Raw genomic sequence first — 15,819 nt, 5'->3', positions numbered from 1 at the left:
CTAGCAGTGATCTGAAAATCGCGTACATTTCTTCTGCTTGAGTAACTGCCGCGCATGGTCGAAACTGCGATTGCAGCGCTACCGCTGATAGAAAGAGAACCAGAGCATACATTGTGCATATACCTCGTATGAACCAATTCATCTAGTTAAGCTGCAACTTCTTTATCGGGGTATTGCGATATTTTCTTGGCCCAAATATTTGTCTCACCACGTTTTCAACTCACTGCAAAAATTATTTTTAATCAAGGTTATACTCATCGTCTTAACGCTTATTAACTGTTTTTATTAGACTAAAACTAACATGTATATTTCGATAATAGTCATAATAAAATTTACATACAATAATAAATTTAAAAATATCGAAGGTATTAATGAGAAATTGATATGATACGCATACTGAATCAAGCCAGTAAAATAATTCGAGACGAATAGATAAGTACAGTCGTTTAACCAAAATAGCAAATGCATGTCGATTAAAAAAACTATTAGTATACATTCGAACTTCATTCCAATGTACAAAAATAAACACAACGAACATATGTTTGATAAGACTGAGCTGGTTATATATATATATATATATATATATATATATATATATATATATATATATATATATATATATACGACTTTTTAATCTACAAAATTGTACATTTAGTAGGCTTCAACTGAAAATATACAATTTTTTATTTATAAGTTTAAGTAACCTTGAACCGGTGTAGCAAGTTTCATTATTGATATTGAATCAAAAGTTTTTTTTTCCTACATACATCGAAGTCTACCTTGTGCATAGGTGTGGAATATTTATCTCATACTTTTCTGAGTAAAATTCAATATTTTCTTCTTATTTACACCAAACACTGATTTGGATGGATGTTATGGATATTGTTACCATTTTATTGTATCATTCTGTTTTCTCGGTAATTTTATACTTTCGCGGTCCCCTCGTTTTTTGGCTCTAGAAAATCGAAAAATCAACCGTTTTTGTTATCATTTCTTCATTTGTATGAAATCGTTTCACAACAAAACATTTAATCAGCTTGATTTAATCAGCTTGGTAATCATAATGCAGTTCGTTTTCTGCAACGATAGCGGACGAATTTTATCAAACAAATGCAGTAGTTTTTTCGTAAGTTCGGCCTCAAAACTTATCAGTTATCATATTCCAAAACACTGCAACCATGGTCTTATTGACCGTTCCTCGAATGCTTCGACACCGTATTTTTGTGTCTGCAGATAATAGTGTACCCATGTTTCATCTACTGTGGAATATCTATGAAATAAGTACGTTGAAAAATACTCAAATTCTTCTGAAAGAAAAGTAATTGTTTTTCTCTTGAGATTATATTTTCGAAATAATATCAGGAGTAAATAGAAGAAATAATGTATTGATAATAATGAGTAATAATTTGGCGCATCTCGTATATCAAAATTTATTTCAAATTATTGGCGACCTCGGCTCGATTTTACCACCAGGCACCAGTGAGTTTCTACTTGAGAGTGGTGAGCTCTACGAACCAAGTAGCAGCGCCCTAGCTGATGTTATCTTCAGTTTGGAGTAGAAAATCCGCTATGATGGGATGCATTGAGATCAGAACCAGTCAGCGCATTACACCTCTCTTTTTACAATTGCGAGCCTTTAAGGATGTCAACAAAAAGGTTGATGGACGTCACGTTCTTCGCAGAAAATGTAATTCTATATTCGTCGCGATAGTTATTTTCTTTTTTGGAGGAACGGTAGACCATATTTTTGAAATATCAGAGTGAATAATAGAAATTATATATTTTGATAAATTGAACGAACCTCGTATATTTTCAAAATTTCATATATACAGGGTGTTTCTATATACAAACGGCAACGCTCAACCACAGAGAGATCTCAATAAATGATTCATTTTGACAGCGCGCCACTGGTTAAATTTTTCGAAAATTTGTTTATGTCAAAATATTACTTTATTAAGGAGCATATTGATCACCTAATTTGAAAAAAAAATTTAAAGGTGTTCTTGATTTATGGCAATTTTTTTATTTTGATTTAAAATTTTGAGCACCCTATATCTCAGCAACTAGGCCCCGTAAGGGTTCGTATTCCTATATCAAAATGAATCATTTATTGAGATCTCTCTGTGGTAGATCGTTGTCGGTCGAATATAGAAACACCCTGTATCATTCACGTGATTGATTACAGAGACTATCTTTAACAGACTTTCTAAATGATTAATTTGCAGTGAATACCGTCTATAAATATATTGTTTCCCCTAACACAAGTGCGTCACAATTAGAGTGCTCAATGAATTCATCCTTGAAAAAGATTTTTTTAACATGAATGATTTATTCCATTTATCCCGGTTGTTTCTTACAGCCTTTAGACTAGTCCTAGAACGTTTTATTTAGTTTAGTTCTGTTGCCTTTATTTCAAAATATACATATTTGAGAGGAAATGACGTCATAAACCCGTCGCCATACTGAAGTAGTTCGCCTCCATATTGTAAAGGTGAGGAATGAGTAAATATATAGTAATTCACCAGGCGTATCTACATGAGTTTTGCTTCTGTGTTTTCGAAGTATTCATTACTTATAAATAACGGCATCTCAACTAATGAAACAATTAAATATCTTCTTCATTTCGACACAAATTTCACATGGTAGTTGAGGCTGTAGCTGGATTCGTTTCTAGTCTAATCAAAATTGCGTAGTATCATTAAACCAATATCGAACATATTTCTGTAACATAAAAATGAAATGATTCTGATATCAACTGGACTACTATTGTATTCAATCATCATTATATAAAATAATGCAATTGTTCCGAATCTAATATAGTATTTCTTCCAATTACAGAGATCATTCAGCTAACAAGAAGTTATGATAAATAACGACTTCAACGATTACGATCTGGGAAATGGCACGAACGTTACTTACGACACGAACAATCTCGATTTCAACTGGAACGAACTTCTTCCAACATTAATTGTGTATAGTGTCACGTTTATTTTGGGCCTCACGGGCAACATACTAATTGTCTTCACTACTTACAAATACAGAAGAATGAAAAGCGTTACCAACGTTTTTTTGTCTAGTTTAGCCTCTTCTGACTTGATTTTGATCATTGTTTGCATTCCAGTAAAGGTAAGTTCCCATTTTTTTGAATATACAGAGATTAGTTCCCAATATGTCAAAAATATTGGTACTAGAATTTATAAATACAAATTATTTTCGTTATTTACCTGTCAAATACCAGACGGATGTCCTTAGTAGGAGATTAGTACTCAGGCTAAAATTGAGCTCCTCATTTTTTTTAGAATATCATCCGACAAAACTCTTATTCTTCCTAACACTGCTAGCTAACAACAGAGATAAGAATAAAGTTTAGTAACAAATCTTGTGAATAATATAGACATCTGCGTTCTTAATCACGATAGTTGTGACTGTATTTTGTGAAAAAACTAACCCTTGAACTGACTAGTACAAGTGAATTTGATCACTAATCATAATACCATATATATCTAAAAACTAGGAATTACTATTAATAAATCAATCATAAAATTTCATAGCACAATTGGCATTGTAAAATCCCTTTGACTGGTGTCCCACAAGGCCCCATACTAGTATATATCATTAATACGTATGATACTCCAGCTCCTAACACATGGTCTAATTATATGTGGACATTACCACACTATTTGCTACCGTCCTTTCATCGTTCGATCCCAAAATCTTCTGACTCAATTATCGAATTGATACGGGAGCGATTCTCAATTCTTGAAAAACCCAAGCCATTTTGTTAACAATCACGACACTCTGATCGTAAGACCTCTACTACGTAATTTCCATTTAATATGTCTAGAAATACGTAGAGAAGCTGTCATTTGAGAGTGTTGTCATATTTTCTATTGGGCAGCTGATCTGAACGGTACTCTAGACAGAGTACAGGAGCGAATCGGTCTAATCAGGGTACTCGGAGAAACATTCGGACGAATACATCCCTCTACCCTACTTCATAACCATAAAACTACATTTGAACCATAATAGAGAATAGAGCAAACACTAACGGCACCCTACTCAACCAAGAACTCAAAAGGTGCTTGTACTACAAATCTGATACGTAATTCATCGGTCAAGTAATGTCCTTGCCACACATGCTGGTCTTCTAGACGGCCTTTCCTTAAAAGGTAACGGAAGCTAATAACAGTCTATGAAAAACTCCTGGGAAATGACCTAGCCTCTCTTCCCTGTAATTCGTCGAACCATAATCCTGAAATAAACCATAATCAAGATTTTCCCCAATTAACAATTACCGCAACGAGCTCTTCTTTATTCAGATAGAGGACTAAACTCTGATTCGAAGTGGTAGAAATATTATTGTTATTATTTATTTTGAAGTGATTTTAAAAGCTTTAGGCGAATAAATACTGTAAATAAAATTATTGTTCATAAAAATTAGTTTTGTTTTTGACCGTAAACAGAAGCTGTTATTAACGAAAATCCACTGTGTAGAAAACAGCACGTCTAAATGATTGCTTAGTTGGCGGAGTATAGTAAAGTGTTTTTATGTCATGCATCAGTTCTATAAATAATTTTATTCCGTATATACCTTGGAAATCTTCCTCTTAAAACCTCAACATGAAATAACATCGAGTGAATCTCTCTCTGTATTTCGTGTTCATCCATTTAATAATCTTGAGTGTATGTCTGATATATTGAAATTTATGAGCACCAAAATGTTCTTATGTATGAGTTTTATAGTTTTATAATTTTAGTATCATATCAAGATCAAATGCACATTTCTAAAAATTTTATAATGTACGCATATAATACAGAAAATTATGAAAAAAATCGATGTCTAGCTAAACTCTAGATTTATTTTCAGAGATAGAGAAAAAATAAACAAATTATACATCAATCTGTTTTTAAATTTATGTTATTTACAAAAAGAAAAGAATTCGTATAAAAAAATCTTTTAATTCATCCTCATTTTCATATAATAAAAAAGAACGTTTTGCTTGTTTTCATAACAATATTTTATTCAAGGACAGATGAAAATATTTCGGTTACTAGAACCGTGCGATAAGGAAAGAGGCCTCGAGATTTTACAGCCTTTAAAAATGATAGGAATTATGATTTTATTTAAATTAGGTATAAAACACAATTAGGTATATACCAATATAACTTATGCAAATAATCATTTTCCAGCTGTCACAGAATTTTTCAACTGACCTAATAAAAGAGAGGATTGTTTAAAAATTAATTTGTATACCGTCTCATTCATATAATGCACAACCATCCCCTTAATAATTTTTTTGTAGACCATAGACTAAATAACTTATGAAGATCGATTAGCACAATGTTACTTTGTGCTATATATTTATCAAGTAGAGTTTTGAGGAACCATAACGTTAAATGAATAATAACAATAAGAAAATTTTGCCTTTTTACATCCAAATGTCAAAAACTATATGTATTAATGTTCTTAACAACCTCGTTAAATTTCTCACGTGACTTGAATAACTTAATTCACAACTTTCAAATACTATTTATTAACATAAACTTCAATAATCTGATTACTGTTCTCGTTGGATGTTAAGATTATATATGACAAGTTTATTCTCTCTTAAATACTAATTCTATTGTATACAAACGGAACTTCAAGTGCCTCAGGGACACATGGAACCACTTAAATAAGGCATTGAGGACGGTCAGTCTACAATAAATCTTACATTACAATTACGAATATAATAGTAAGTAGGTAGATTTATGATTCTTCAAAGTCACATTAATATAAGATTCTGGAGGTAATCCGAGATGAAGTATAAAATAAGAAACATATTGTATAACTTAATATATAGTTAACAGACCTTAAATGGTTCCCATCAGGAGTGGCGAGATAATTCCTCCCTTCGAAACTAGTCGGGTTGATAGGGACTGTCGGTCACATCTACTGGAAATGAAGTTTCTTGCTAACTATGGTTCCTCCAATTAGAATAACAGGACAATAGATGATTATTGTCCATACACTGGGCCTTGAGTAGATTTCCTGAAGTTGTGGTCCGTTGTCGTTGATTTGAGATTTTAATTTAGCTTGATTTCGAATAACAATCTGCTGTAATATTGATTAGGTAGGATTACCTCTTGAGTTTGGCAATTTAATGTAATTATTTCTTTGAAATGGAAAATGGCAATCCAATCGTTTGTTCGTCTAATCTTTGTACGAATGGATGATTGATGATTCGCAAGAACCTTCTTGGTGATTATCTTGTAGTTCGATGTTCTTGCAGAAGTACTGATACATCTGATAGAATTTAAGACAGGGCTTGCTCATAAATACGTTGTGACAACTGTTTTTTTAATGTCTTTTAGGAATTACTGTTTTAATCGATCTTAATAACCATTGTTATTGGACATAGATGATAGTAATCGAAATTTTGGTTAAAATTGTAGGTATTCGTAATATATGATTCTATTATTAGAAATATAACTATTAATTTTTATAAATTTTCCAAATGGAAATATATTTCCTAAGTTTATTCTTAATAGTAATTTATATTTTTCTAAATTTCTTGGTAGTGCAATTAACTCGTTGATAAGCGGGTTAAGGTCGTAATAATGTATTAAATTGCTACCCAGAATTTTTAGGGTGATTTTATTTAACGAGGATCCGAGGATTCCAAGTAATCTGACGGGAATTGAAAAGAATAAAGGTTAATTAGGAAAATCGTCGGTATTTTGTAAAGGCGCTTTTAAATCGTTCATGTGAATTTTTGGTTTTAAGTTCGTCGAAATTGTTTTGTTGTGTGCGTTTACCTTTTTTATTGTTGTAGGTTTGTTAAATTTATTTGCTTGTTTTTGTCTTTTGTGAGTTCTAACATAAGCCATTTGATTCTATTGAAAAATCTCTGGATCATTGCGGTTTTTATTAACTTTGTCAATTCGTTTCTGTTTTTCATTCAAAAGTCTTCATTGATTTTAGAGTATAGTATTTTAGTTCTTTGCTATATCTAATTAGGAAATCCGAGATGATACGTTAATGGAGCATAAAATAAGAGACATATTGAATAACTTAATATATGGTTAACAGATCTTAAATAGTTCCCATCAGAAGCGGTGAGATAATTCGTGATAATTTCAATTTGCGGAAGATTGAAATAAATTAACATTTACGCCATTAAAATATGAAAACTGGACACCACACTAATATCTGTTCAATATTTATCTGTTATATAATGTGCACCAATTGGAGCAATGTTTTATATTAGAGTTAAGTTTTTACAAAAAGTGAAACAGAAACAAAAGAAGTGTTTTATTTTTTATATAGTGGGAACAAGGAAAAGTCAAAAAGTCACGCCCAAATATTCATCGATTGTGATGCAGTCTGTGATATCCTGAGACACGCCTCTATCTATATGTAAGTCACATGCCAATGCGATGTTTCTTGGAATGACAACTGGTTTTGACTGACCTTCTTAACTTTCATCACTGACGACCAACAAGAAATTCTGCAAACCAATTGTAAAAAGTCTTAAATTACGTTGAAAAATACCCAAAATTAGTTGAAATTTTTAATGCGAGCTAATTCAATAAGATGGAGAATTATCGTTTGACAGATAAAATCTTATGTAGCTCATTTTCTAAGAAACCGCTATTTTAAAAGACTATTTCTTTGACTTAGTTTTATTACAGTTGAATGTAAATATTACGGCATGGTATAATTTTAGATGTTTACTACATTGTTTCCGTTAGATGTTACTTTTTGATTGAGAGTTTAGATTTTGAATATTGAGCGTTTTATTAGCTGTAAACTGTTTTAAGTGTGTAGTGATGAAGCTGTCAAATAAACAGCGGAAAATAAAAATAGTTTCACTTGTTCCTGACACTATACCCGATAATATTTCTACATTTCTTATCTTGCTGCTACATCTGGAAATTTGCCAATTCAGTTGCCATGCCCATATATCTAACAACTTTATTATATTTACATTATCATAAACAATGTACTTTATAAACATCAAAATTATGTGTCTAGATAATTAGACATTTTTATTAACTATACTATAAAGTCTACACTACTACACTGTATCTTTAAATACCAACATCCCTAAGTACTAAGCTCTGATTACAGTTGAGTCGTTACTATCACAGAGTGAATAGTGGTACATTCGATTTGCCATCGAAATATGAATTTTTTAAGAGAACATGTGTTGATTTCAAGATGGGTTTAAATGGACAAAAAAGTCTTGAATGATTGCAGCGCGCATTTGGTGATCAAAATCCTTCGTAAACTACTGTGTTTCACTGGTATAACGAATTTATTAGGACGTATTAGGAGTACGTGCAAGTAGACCAGGTTTTTCAGATACTGTTAGAAACATTGATAAATATTGCTTGATAACAATTTATGAATTGGATGAAGTTCCGAAAAGATATACCTCCCGATTTCGCTGAAATGTTAATCAAAGCTTGTCATTGGCTCAAGAAAATAATCCCTAAAAGGATTTATGCTGACAAAACTTCTCCTCTTCAAAGTTATAACAATTTCTCCGAAAATATTGGTTTTGAAACAAAAAATAAAACTCATGGAATAACTTTTCATTGTACGTGAACCTATTTCTTGGTTGATATGTACCAAAAATCTACGTAGGATTCAAACTTACTAACCTAACCTACCCTAATCTCCTCCAGGTGCAAAGCGAGCGGTGCGAGAGCTAACGCTCTCTGCAAACACCTCCTAATTTATTAAGCGAGCGGTAGCGAGCTTTAGCTATCCCCCTGTAAAAAATAATCAATTTGATGTCTGCTAAGATATTTTGAGTCATAACAGCCAAAAAAATGTCTACGTGAAAAACAATACAAGTTTTTCATTAGCTTCATTTTTCAGAGATATTTAGGAAAATTATTATTTACTTTAATGAGGGCTGGAGAGAGAAGGAAGCTTTGTCTGGGAGAATCAAAGACAAGCTTTGGCAAAAATTTTAACGAAATCGGGGGGCTCATATTTTCGGAACTACACCCTATCAATTTTTTAGAGCATTTCAAAAGATCACCAGCTTCGAGCTTTTAAGTTGTGGAAAATTTGAACATAAATAATATCATTTTCCTAAAACGACTCGTAGCTTTCTTGTATCTCAAAATATATAGTGTCGCCATAATATTATTAATGTCCATCGTTACAAATATGGAAAAATGTATTTGATTTGACAGTTGATTTATTTATACTTGAGTTTTATGTACAATAATGAATTCAGTTGCATGAAGTTGAAAAAAGCTAATTGCTGTACCGATCGGAATATTACAAAGGTACATATTTTCATTATAAAAACTATCGTCTCGTCAAAGTTTCCTAAAAACATTTGTAGTTTTTTTGTATCTCAAAATATATAGCGTCATCTATATATTTTTATATTTCAAAAGGTAGTTCGAACTAATAAAGCTCGATCCTGTGTATACTAGGCAGTTGAAGATGACTCATTATAATCAGCTTACTTAAAATATATATCAATCCCCCTACCTTTGTAGGCCCTTCAAAGTTTCCTAAAAACATTTCTAGTTTTTTTATATCTGGAATACAAAGCGTCATCTATATATTAATTTGAAAAGGTACTTCATACTAATAATGCTCGATCCTGTATGTACTAGGCAATTGAAGATGACTTATTATAAACATGACTTAAAATATGTATCAACCCCCCAAACTTTGTATGCCCTTCAAAGTTTCCTAAAAACATTTGTAGTTTTTTTGTATCTCAAAATATATAGCGTCATCTATATATTTTTATATTTCAAAAGGTAGTTCGTCTAATAATGATCGATCCTGTATGTACCAGGCAATTAAAAAGTTTTCTTCTAATTATGTAATCTTTGACCAATTTTAAATAAAAGCTTCAATTTCGTACCCCTAATTGGAAAATCGAATTTACTTTGCTATCAGTTAACATGTTAACAGAAAATTAATCCTACACTCAATAGGCTAAAGCCCATGTAATCCATAAATATAATCAATGGAACGTTTTGAATAAAATTGATAAATTTATATGGGTCATTAAGTGATGGAAGCATCCTAATTGATACTTTATTGATAACATATCAATGAATTAGGATGCAGATCCGAGCTTTTGATGATTGTATCTGTTTGCCGAAGTAAGTATTAAGATAAACTTGCAACATGTGTTTAATATTTACACACTTTAGAGGCAATAATGAACTATATATGGTAATCTAACCATCTAACTTCTTTTTTCTATTTAACTAATCAATGCGTCAGTAAAGTAGATAAAAAGTAGTTAAAAACAACATTTATTAATCAATAAATGTGGAAGATATACAGAGAAATATTTATTCCCACTTTCTATGTCACAATTATTTTTTTAGTACTGCATATTTTCTGTGAAGTATTAAGTTTTGTCAACTTCATGTAGATCAGTATTATAATCATTAATTGATAGAAGGTTGGAATTTTCAATAAAACCCGTTAGAAATACACAGAATTTTCATAGTATTTTCCTCAACTACCTTTGGTTTTCAAGGCACAACGACCATATTGTATAACATTCGGCTTATCCTTAGATTTAAAATTCCTTACCCAAATAAATTTCTAGTTAGTCTAATCTTCGATTTTGTTAGGATTTGCAAAATAGTGATAGATGCTTTATTGTCAAAAAAATGTTACAATTTCTAGAAAAAAGCTTGTAAAAACTAAAAACCACAATGAGTAACAAAATTATAGGTTATAGTAATAGGTAATAATTACTATATAAGTCCATAGCAAAGATTAGCATGCCCGGAATTAAATATTATTATTAGAATAGAAGTCATTTACAGAGTAGAAGGCACTTTCCAGTAAATATGCCTTCAAATTATTGCAGAATGCAGGAAATGATGATATCGTTTGATTTAAATTAGCAAGTGATTGTGCATTTTTTTGCATTGTAAAATATTGAGCCCTTAACTAATTCAGAATGTGGAGTAGGTCGTGGTAAAGGTCGTGCTCCGCGCTCTTAAGTGGATAGCCGTGCAATGACTTTTCTGAAATTGGAGAAGCATGCTTACGAATTAGGCAAACGGATTCAAAGATAAAAAAGGAAGGAAGAGTCAGAATTTTTAAGTAAGAAGTCCCTGCTGTGAGTCCTGCTGTTTAGTCCGAGTAAATATCTAACAGCTCTCTTTGGTAGTTTGAAGATTCGCTCAAATTGAGTCACACCATACATACCCCAGAAGGAAACTGATCTCAGCGCAAAACAGGAGGAATATGTAACTCCCATTTCAAGGAATTCTCCACAACAATCCCTAAGAATTTACAGATTCAACGACTTCATTGGTGGTGTTATTTAATGAAAAAAGCTGCAATGTTTTTTTATATGATGAAACTTTAATTTTAGAAACGTTGAGACAGAAAAAAAATTTGTCCATACCAATTTAACTGTCCTCTGTATTTTTTCTATTAGGTAATGGTTCTTATCAAGTTATTTATCTTATTTCTTCATTTCCATGTTTGTTTTACTTTGTTTTGCTTGCTATTCTTAGCTTTATCCTACTTTATCAATGTTCCATTATCCTTAATTTTCATTTTCGTATTATGTCAATATCTCTATGTCTTAGTATTGTCTTATTTGGTGTACGATCTGTTCGATTTATTTCCGTATTTGTTATTTTGGCTTCTATCTTCCGATCATCTATCATTAAAAACTTCACAAAGAATAATATTTTGACTGGTACACTACATATTTATTCACTATTAATAGCTCCATTCATCAACGACGTTCTATATAGGAATTGATAAATAAATATTCATACTATTTAAAATAGTATTTGTTTTGATAAATTAACGACAGGCTCTTAACTGAAAACCAATTTTTAGTTAAAGCTAAAGCTGCCGTAATTTATATGTAGCAATAAATTTTATTTTCTAGGTTAGTTGGTCTGATTTTTGAGATAATATTCCAATAATAAGTATAAACATAATTCCTATGTCCTTGGTGGTATTTCAAAACAAAAATCACAAATTTTAATTTGTCATGAGCAACTATAAAAGTTTACATGATCTTAAGTGTTTTAAATATAAATATATTTATAATCGAAGCATTTTACCATAATTATTAACTTTCGAACTCTTTATTTAATGCAAAATGTTATTGTTAGTACACTAATATATAACTGCTGTGAAAAATCAAGGTCATAACTTTTGGGGGAATTGTTTATACCACTGTTTAGGGTCTACATATAATTTTTTTGTATGGACGAAGTTGTATATATACACCCCACCAAAAATTATCGCATTACTAGTATTTTAGAATATTTTTAATGCTTAATTTTAGTTTTTTGAGACAATCTGTATATGTATCAACTTAAAAGATATTTCTGGTTTCTTATCATGGGCAAAAAAATATCACAATTTCTTACAATTTTTTTGGAAGCAAAAATGCTCGAGTAAATCATTTCTGTCTTGGAGAATGCGTTGAGATTGAAAACTTCCTAAGCAAATTGTGTTATTGTATTTAATACATTTTGGATTTTATTATCAATTCTATACATCAACCTATACCTAGTTTTATGACCTATGGCTCGAAAACCTTTATTTCTTCATTTTAGGAAACACCAAAATATATTCTTTAACAATGTGTTAAACAGATAAATTAGAAAACTTCCTTTTCAAAATTATATTAAAATCAATATTGTAAAAGTACAATATCTTAAAAGAGAAGGATTTTTGCATTTAATATCCCCACAAGTTTAGTTATTATTCATACTTTTCAAATCCCCATAGCTCTTTTCACAACAAAATTGCTGCCAAAGAAACTCTTTTTACCCTCTTGGCTTGCCAATAGACGGACCCTCGCCTCAAATCACAAGAAGAAATTCCCTTATCCGCCCTTTCGGCTGCTAGCAACAGCCTACGAATACCTTCCTGACATCTACCTTAACTTCTTAGACAATTTTCCCATAGACATTAGATGAAACCCATCTCTCACATTTCTTCGATCGGCGATGTTGCAAGTTAGCTGTGGTTTTCCTGTCAACTGGTGAACCGGCTCACCAGCCAAATGACCGATAATGCCGCAGCTGTGCCCGCTCTCCCCTGCAATTACCCGCTTTGCTATTGAAAATGAAAAAATGAAAACAAACAATTTCAAATAAACAAACAACAAAAAAATTACGAAATATATACCCATACTGGAAAGAGCCTAGGTTGGAGCTCTCTTTCCGTCTAGTTCGAGCCATTCAGTCGTCCATTTTTCAACCAGTTCAGAACAATCATCAAACAATCCCCACAACCACAGCCAGGGCTGGATTAAGATTTATAAGGCCCGGGGTTAAAATAATGACGGGGCCCCCTTAAGGAATTCGAAAACCCGGAAAAATTCACAAAATAATATCAATACGTTAGATTTGTGGTATCAACACATCAAAAAATACAGAATGATTTACAAATGATGGGGCCCTCTTGGACCTGGGGCCCGGGGCTATAGCCCCCCCAAGCTCCTAGCTTAATCCGGCCCTGACCACAGCCCTGCAGAGGAGCAACTCCCATATCAGGGCCAATTTCAATAAATACACATTTCCTTATCCCACCCAAAATATCCCCATGAAATCTCTCTCCCTCTCTCTCTCTCTCAGTAGCTGTGTGATGGCGTACTAAACAAAAAAAATATGTGGCACTCGCATATTAATTTTCTTTTGAAAAAAATCTCATTTGACTAAACTATGTTAGTCTATTGTATAATATTAATTCAGCTCGTTATCAACACGCTTAAAAAAAAACAGTAGCGTATGAGTCAAAGTTATGATAAAAAGGAAGCAATTAAATTTTCATTGGATTTTAAGTCTATTATATGAGGTGTTATAAGAAATACGGTGAATGAGTTATAGCGGCAATTATTACACCGAATTTATTTCTCGTATAAGTCTCATACTCATGCGTTTACATAAGCATTGAAAAGCTTGGTCCCGTTCGACTGGTACTAGTAAGATTATGGAAGTATGGAAGAAGTTTAGCACTTGAACCATAGAAAGAAGCTTGAAGATGGTTAACTTACAGTAATATATAACAGAGCGTATTATGGTCGTTTTTTTCTTGAAATGTTCAAACTTCTGTTACGTATCCTGACAGATAAATATATTCTAAGTTTAAAATCGAATGGTTTTCCTTAAAAAATCCCAATGGTTTATCGATAATTACGAAGTATTAGTAAAAATATAAAATTCTATACCAAACTCTTAAACAATTTTTGTGGGTGTTAAGATTCTTTCTAGTTTGCAAATTCACCAACTAGATAACTTTCTTGATTAGAGCTATTTCTGAAAAACAGGTAGATATTAAATCACATTTTATTGCAAAACAACCAATTTTAAAGAAACAAAAACACAGTAAAAATGATAAAATAATTCCTTCAAAGGATAATGAAATTTGACCAGTTCATTTATCTTATATATTGAATATAAAACTTGATTTCATCAATCGATAAAATTAAAATAAATATATAATTTTCATTTATATTAAATCTATTACTTTTGTTTCCTATTTTTACAAGTACGAATATGCTTCCGATAAGTGGGAGGCGGTGATACTTCTACCTCTTACCATACTACAGGCTTCACTTGCACGAGTCTATAAGCTCATATATGTGCGTTATCTACATTTTCTATTTCCATGAGTAAGATCGTGTTCGCAGTGAAACACACATTAACATTAAGTTTTGTTCCAAGTTTAGAAAATTACCAAAAAAATCCAACGAATGTTTAAATCTATATATTGTGATAATCTAGTAACTTTACGAGGATATATTGAAAAATTCTTAGCGTACTATAGAACCAAACAAAATTTCAATGTCAAAATATTTTATTACTCAACATATTCTACTCTTAATTAGATACATTTATTACAGCGAACCTACAATGTCTCTAGACCTTTCAAAATATTTCTTCTTGCTCTGCAAACCCGACCTCCACAGCTTTTATTACCTCCTCGTTGGAAGAAAATTTACGACCTTTTAAACTTTTTTTCAGTTGAGGAAAGAGATGATAGTCGGACGGAGCCAAATCTGGTGAATAAGGGGGGTGTTCTAGTAATTCAAACCCCAAATCACGAATTTTTGCATGGCAAAATGAGATTTGTGTGCAGGGGCGTTGTCCTGCAAAAAGAAAACACCTTTGGATAGCTTTCCGCGTCTTTCCTCTTTAATATTTTCCCGTAGAGTGGTCATTAATGTCGAATAGTAATCTTCAGTTATTATTCCAAAAATCAATCATAATTACTCCATAGCAATCCCAAAAAAACTGAAGCAAGAACTTTTCCAGCAGATTTTTGGTCACGAAACTTCTTAGGTCTTGGAGAACCAGAGTATCGCCATTCCATCGATTGTTGTTTTGTTTGGGGATCATACAAATATACCCAAGTCTCATCCATAGTAACAATTCGGTTTAAAAAGTCTACATCATTTTCAAATCGAGCACAGACCGAACGCGATGCTTCTACCCTTGCACGATTTTGGTCAACATTCAAATATTTGGGGATCCATTTTGCAGCAATTTTTCTCATGTTTACATTGACGTGAACTATATGATGAACGGGTTCGTATGAAATATTCAGTGCTTCAGATCAGATCTGTTTTAGCCCAATTCGACGGTCTGATAAAATCATGTCATGAACTAAATCGATACTGACACAGAAACTGGCTTTCCCGATCGGTCATCATGTTCAATGGAAAATTTACCTCTTTTGAAGCTTGCAATCCAATTTGTCATGGTCGCATATGAAGAACATTATATTAAGCATATCTCCGTAAATCTGCTTACCTGTTAACCCTTTTAAATATAGATACTTGATGATGGCTC

General features: G+C 31.9%; 1 protein-coding gene across 4 annotated transcripts in view; it reads left to right on the top strand.

The window, feature by feature from the left end:
• The window catches only part of LOC130451634 (pyroglutamylated RF-amide peptide receptor-like), a 57,372-nt gene that overhangs the window by 19,175 nt on the left and 22,378 nt on the right, over positions 1-15,819 (top strand). For 3 of the 4 annotated variants that reach the window (XM_056790781.1, XM_056790780.1, XM_056790783.1), the window contains exon 2: positions 2,839-3,126. In XM_056790781.1, the coding sequence (XP_056646759.1) occupies positions 2,863-3,126 (264 nt within the window). In that variant the 5' untranslated portion in view covers positions 2,839-2,862. Of the gene's footprint in view, positions 1-2,325; positions 2,492-2,838; positions 3,127-15,819 lie in introns of those variants that run through there. The other variant, XM_056790782.1, reaches the window with a different exon arrangement.

The sequence above is a fragment of the Diorhabda sublineata genome, chromosome X, assembly GCF_026230105.1.
Source record: "Diorhabda sublineata isolate icDioSubl1.1 chromosome X, icDioSubl1.1, whole genome shotgun sequence".
Taxonomy (NCBI): Eukaryota; Metazoa; Arthropoda; class Insecta; order Coleoptera; family Chrysomelidae; genus Diorhabda; species Diorhabda sublineata.
The sequence above is the reverse complement of the archived record's forward strand: the minus strand, read 5'-3'. Positions and strand labels throughout refer to the sequence as shown.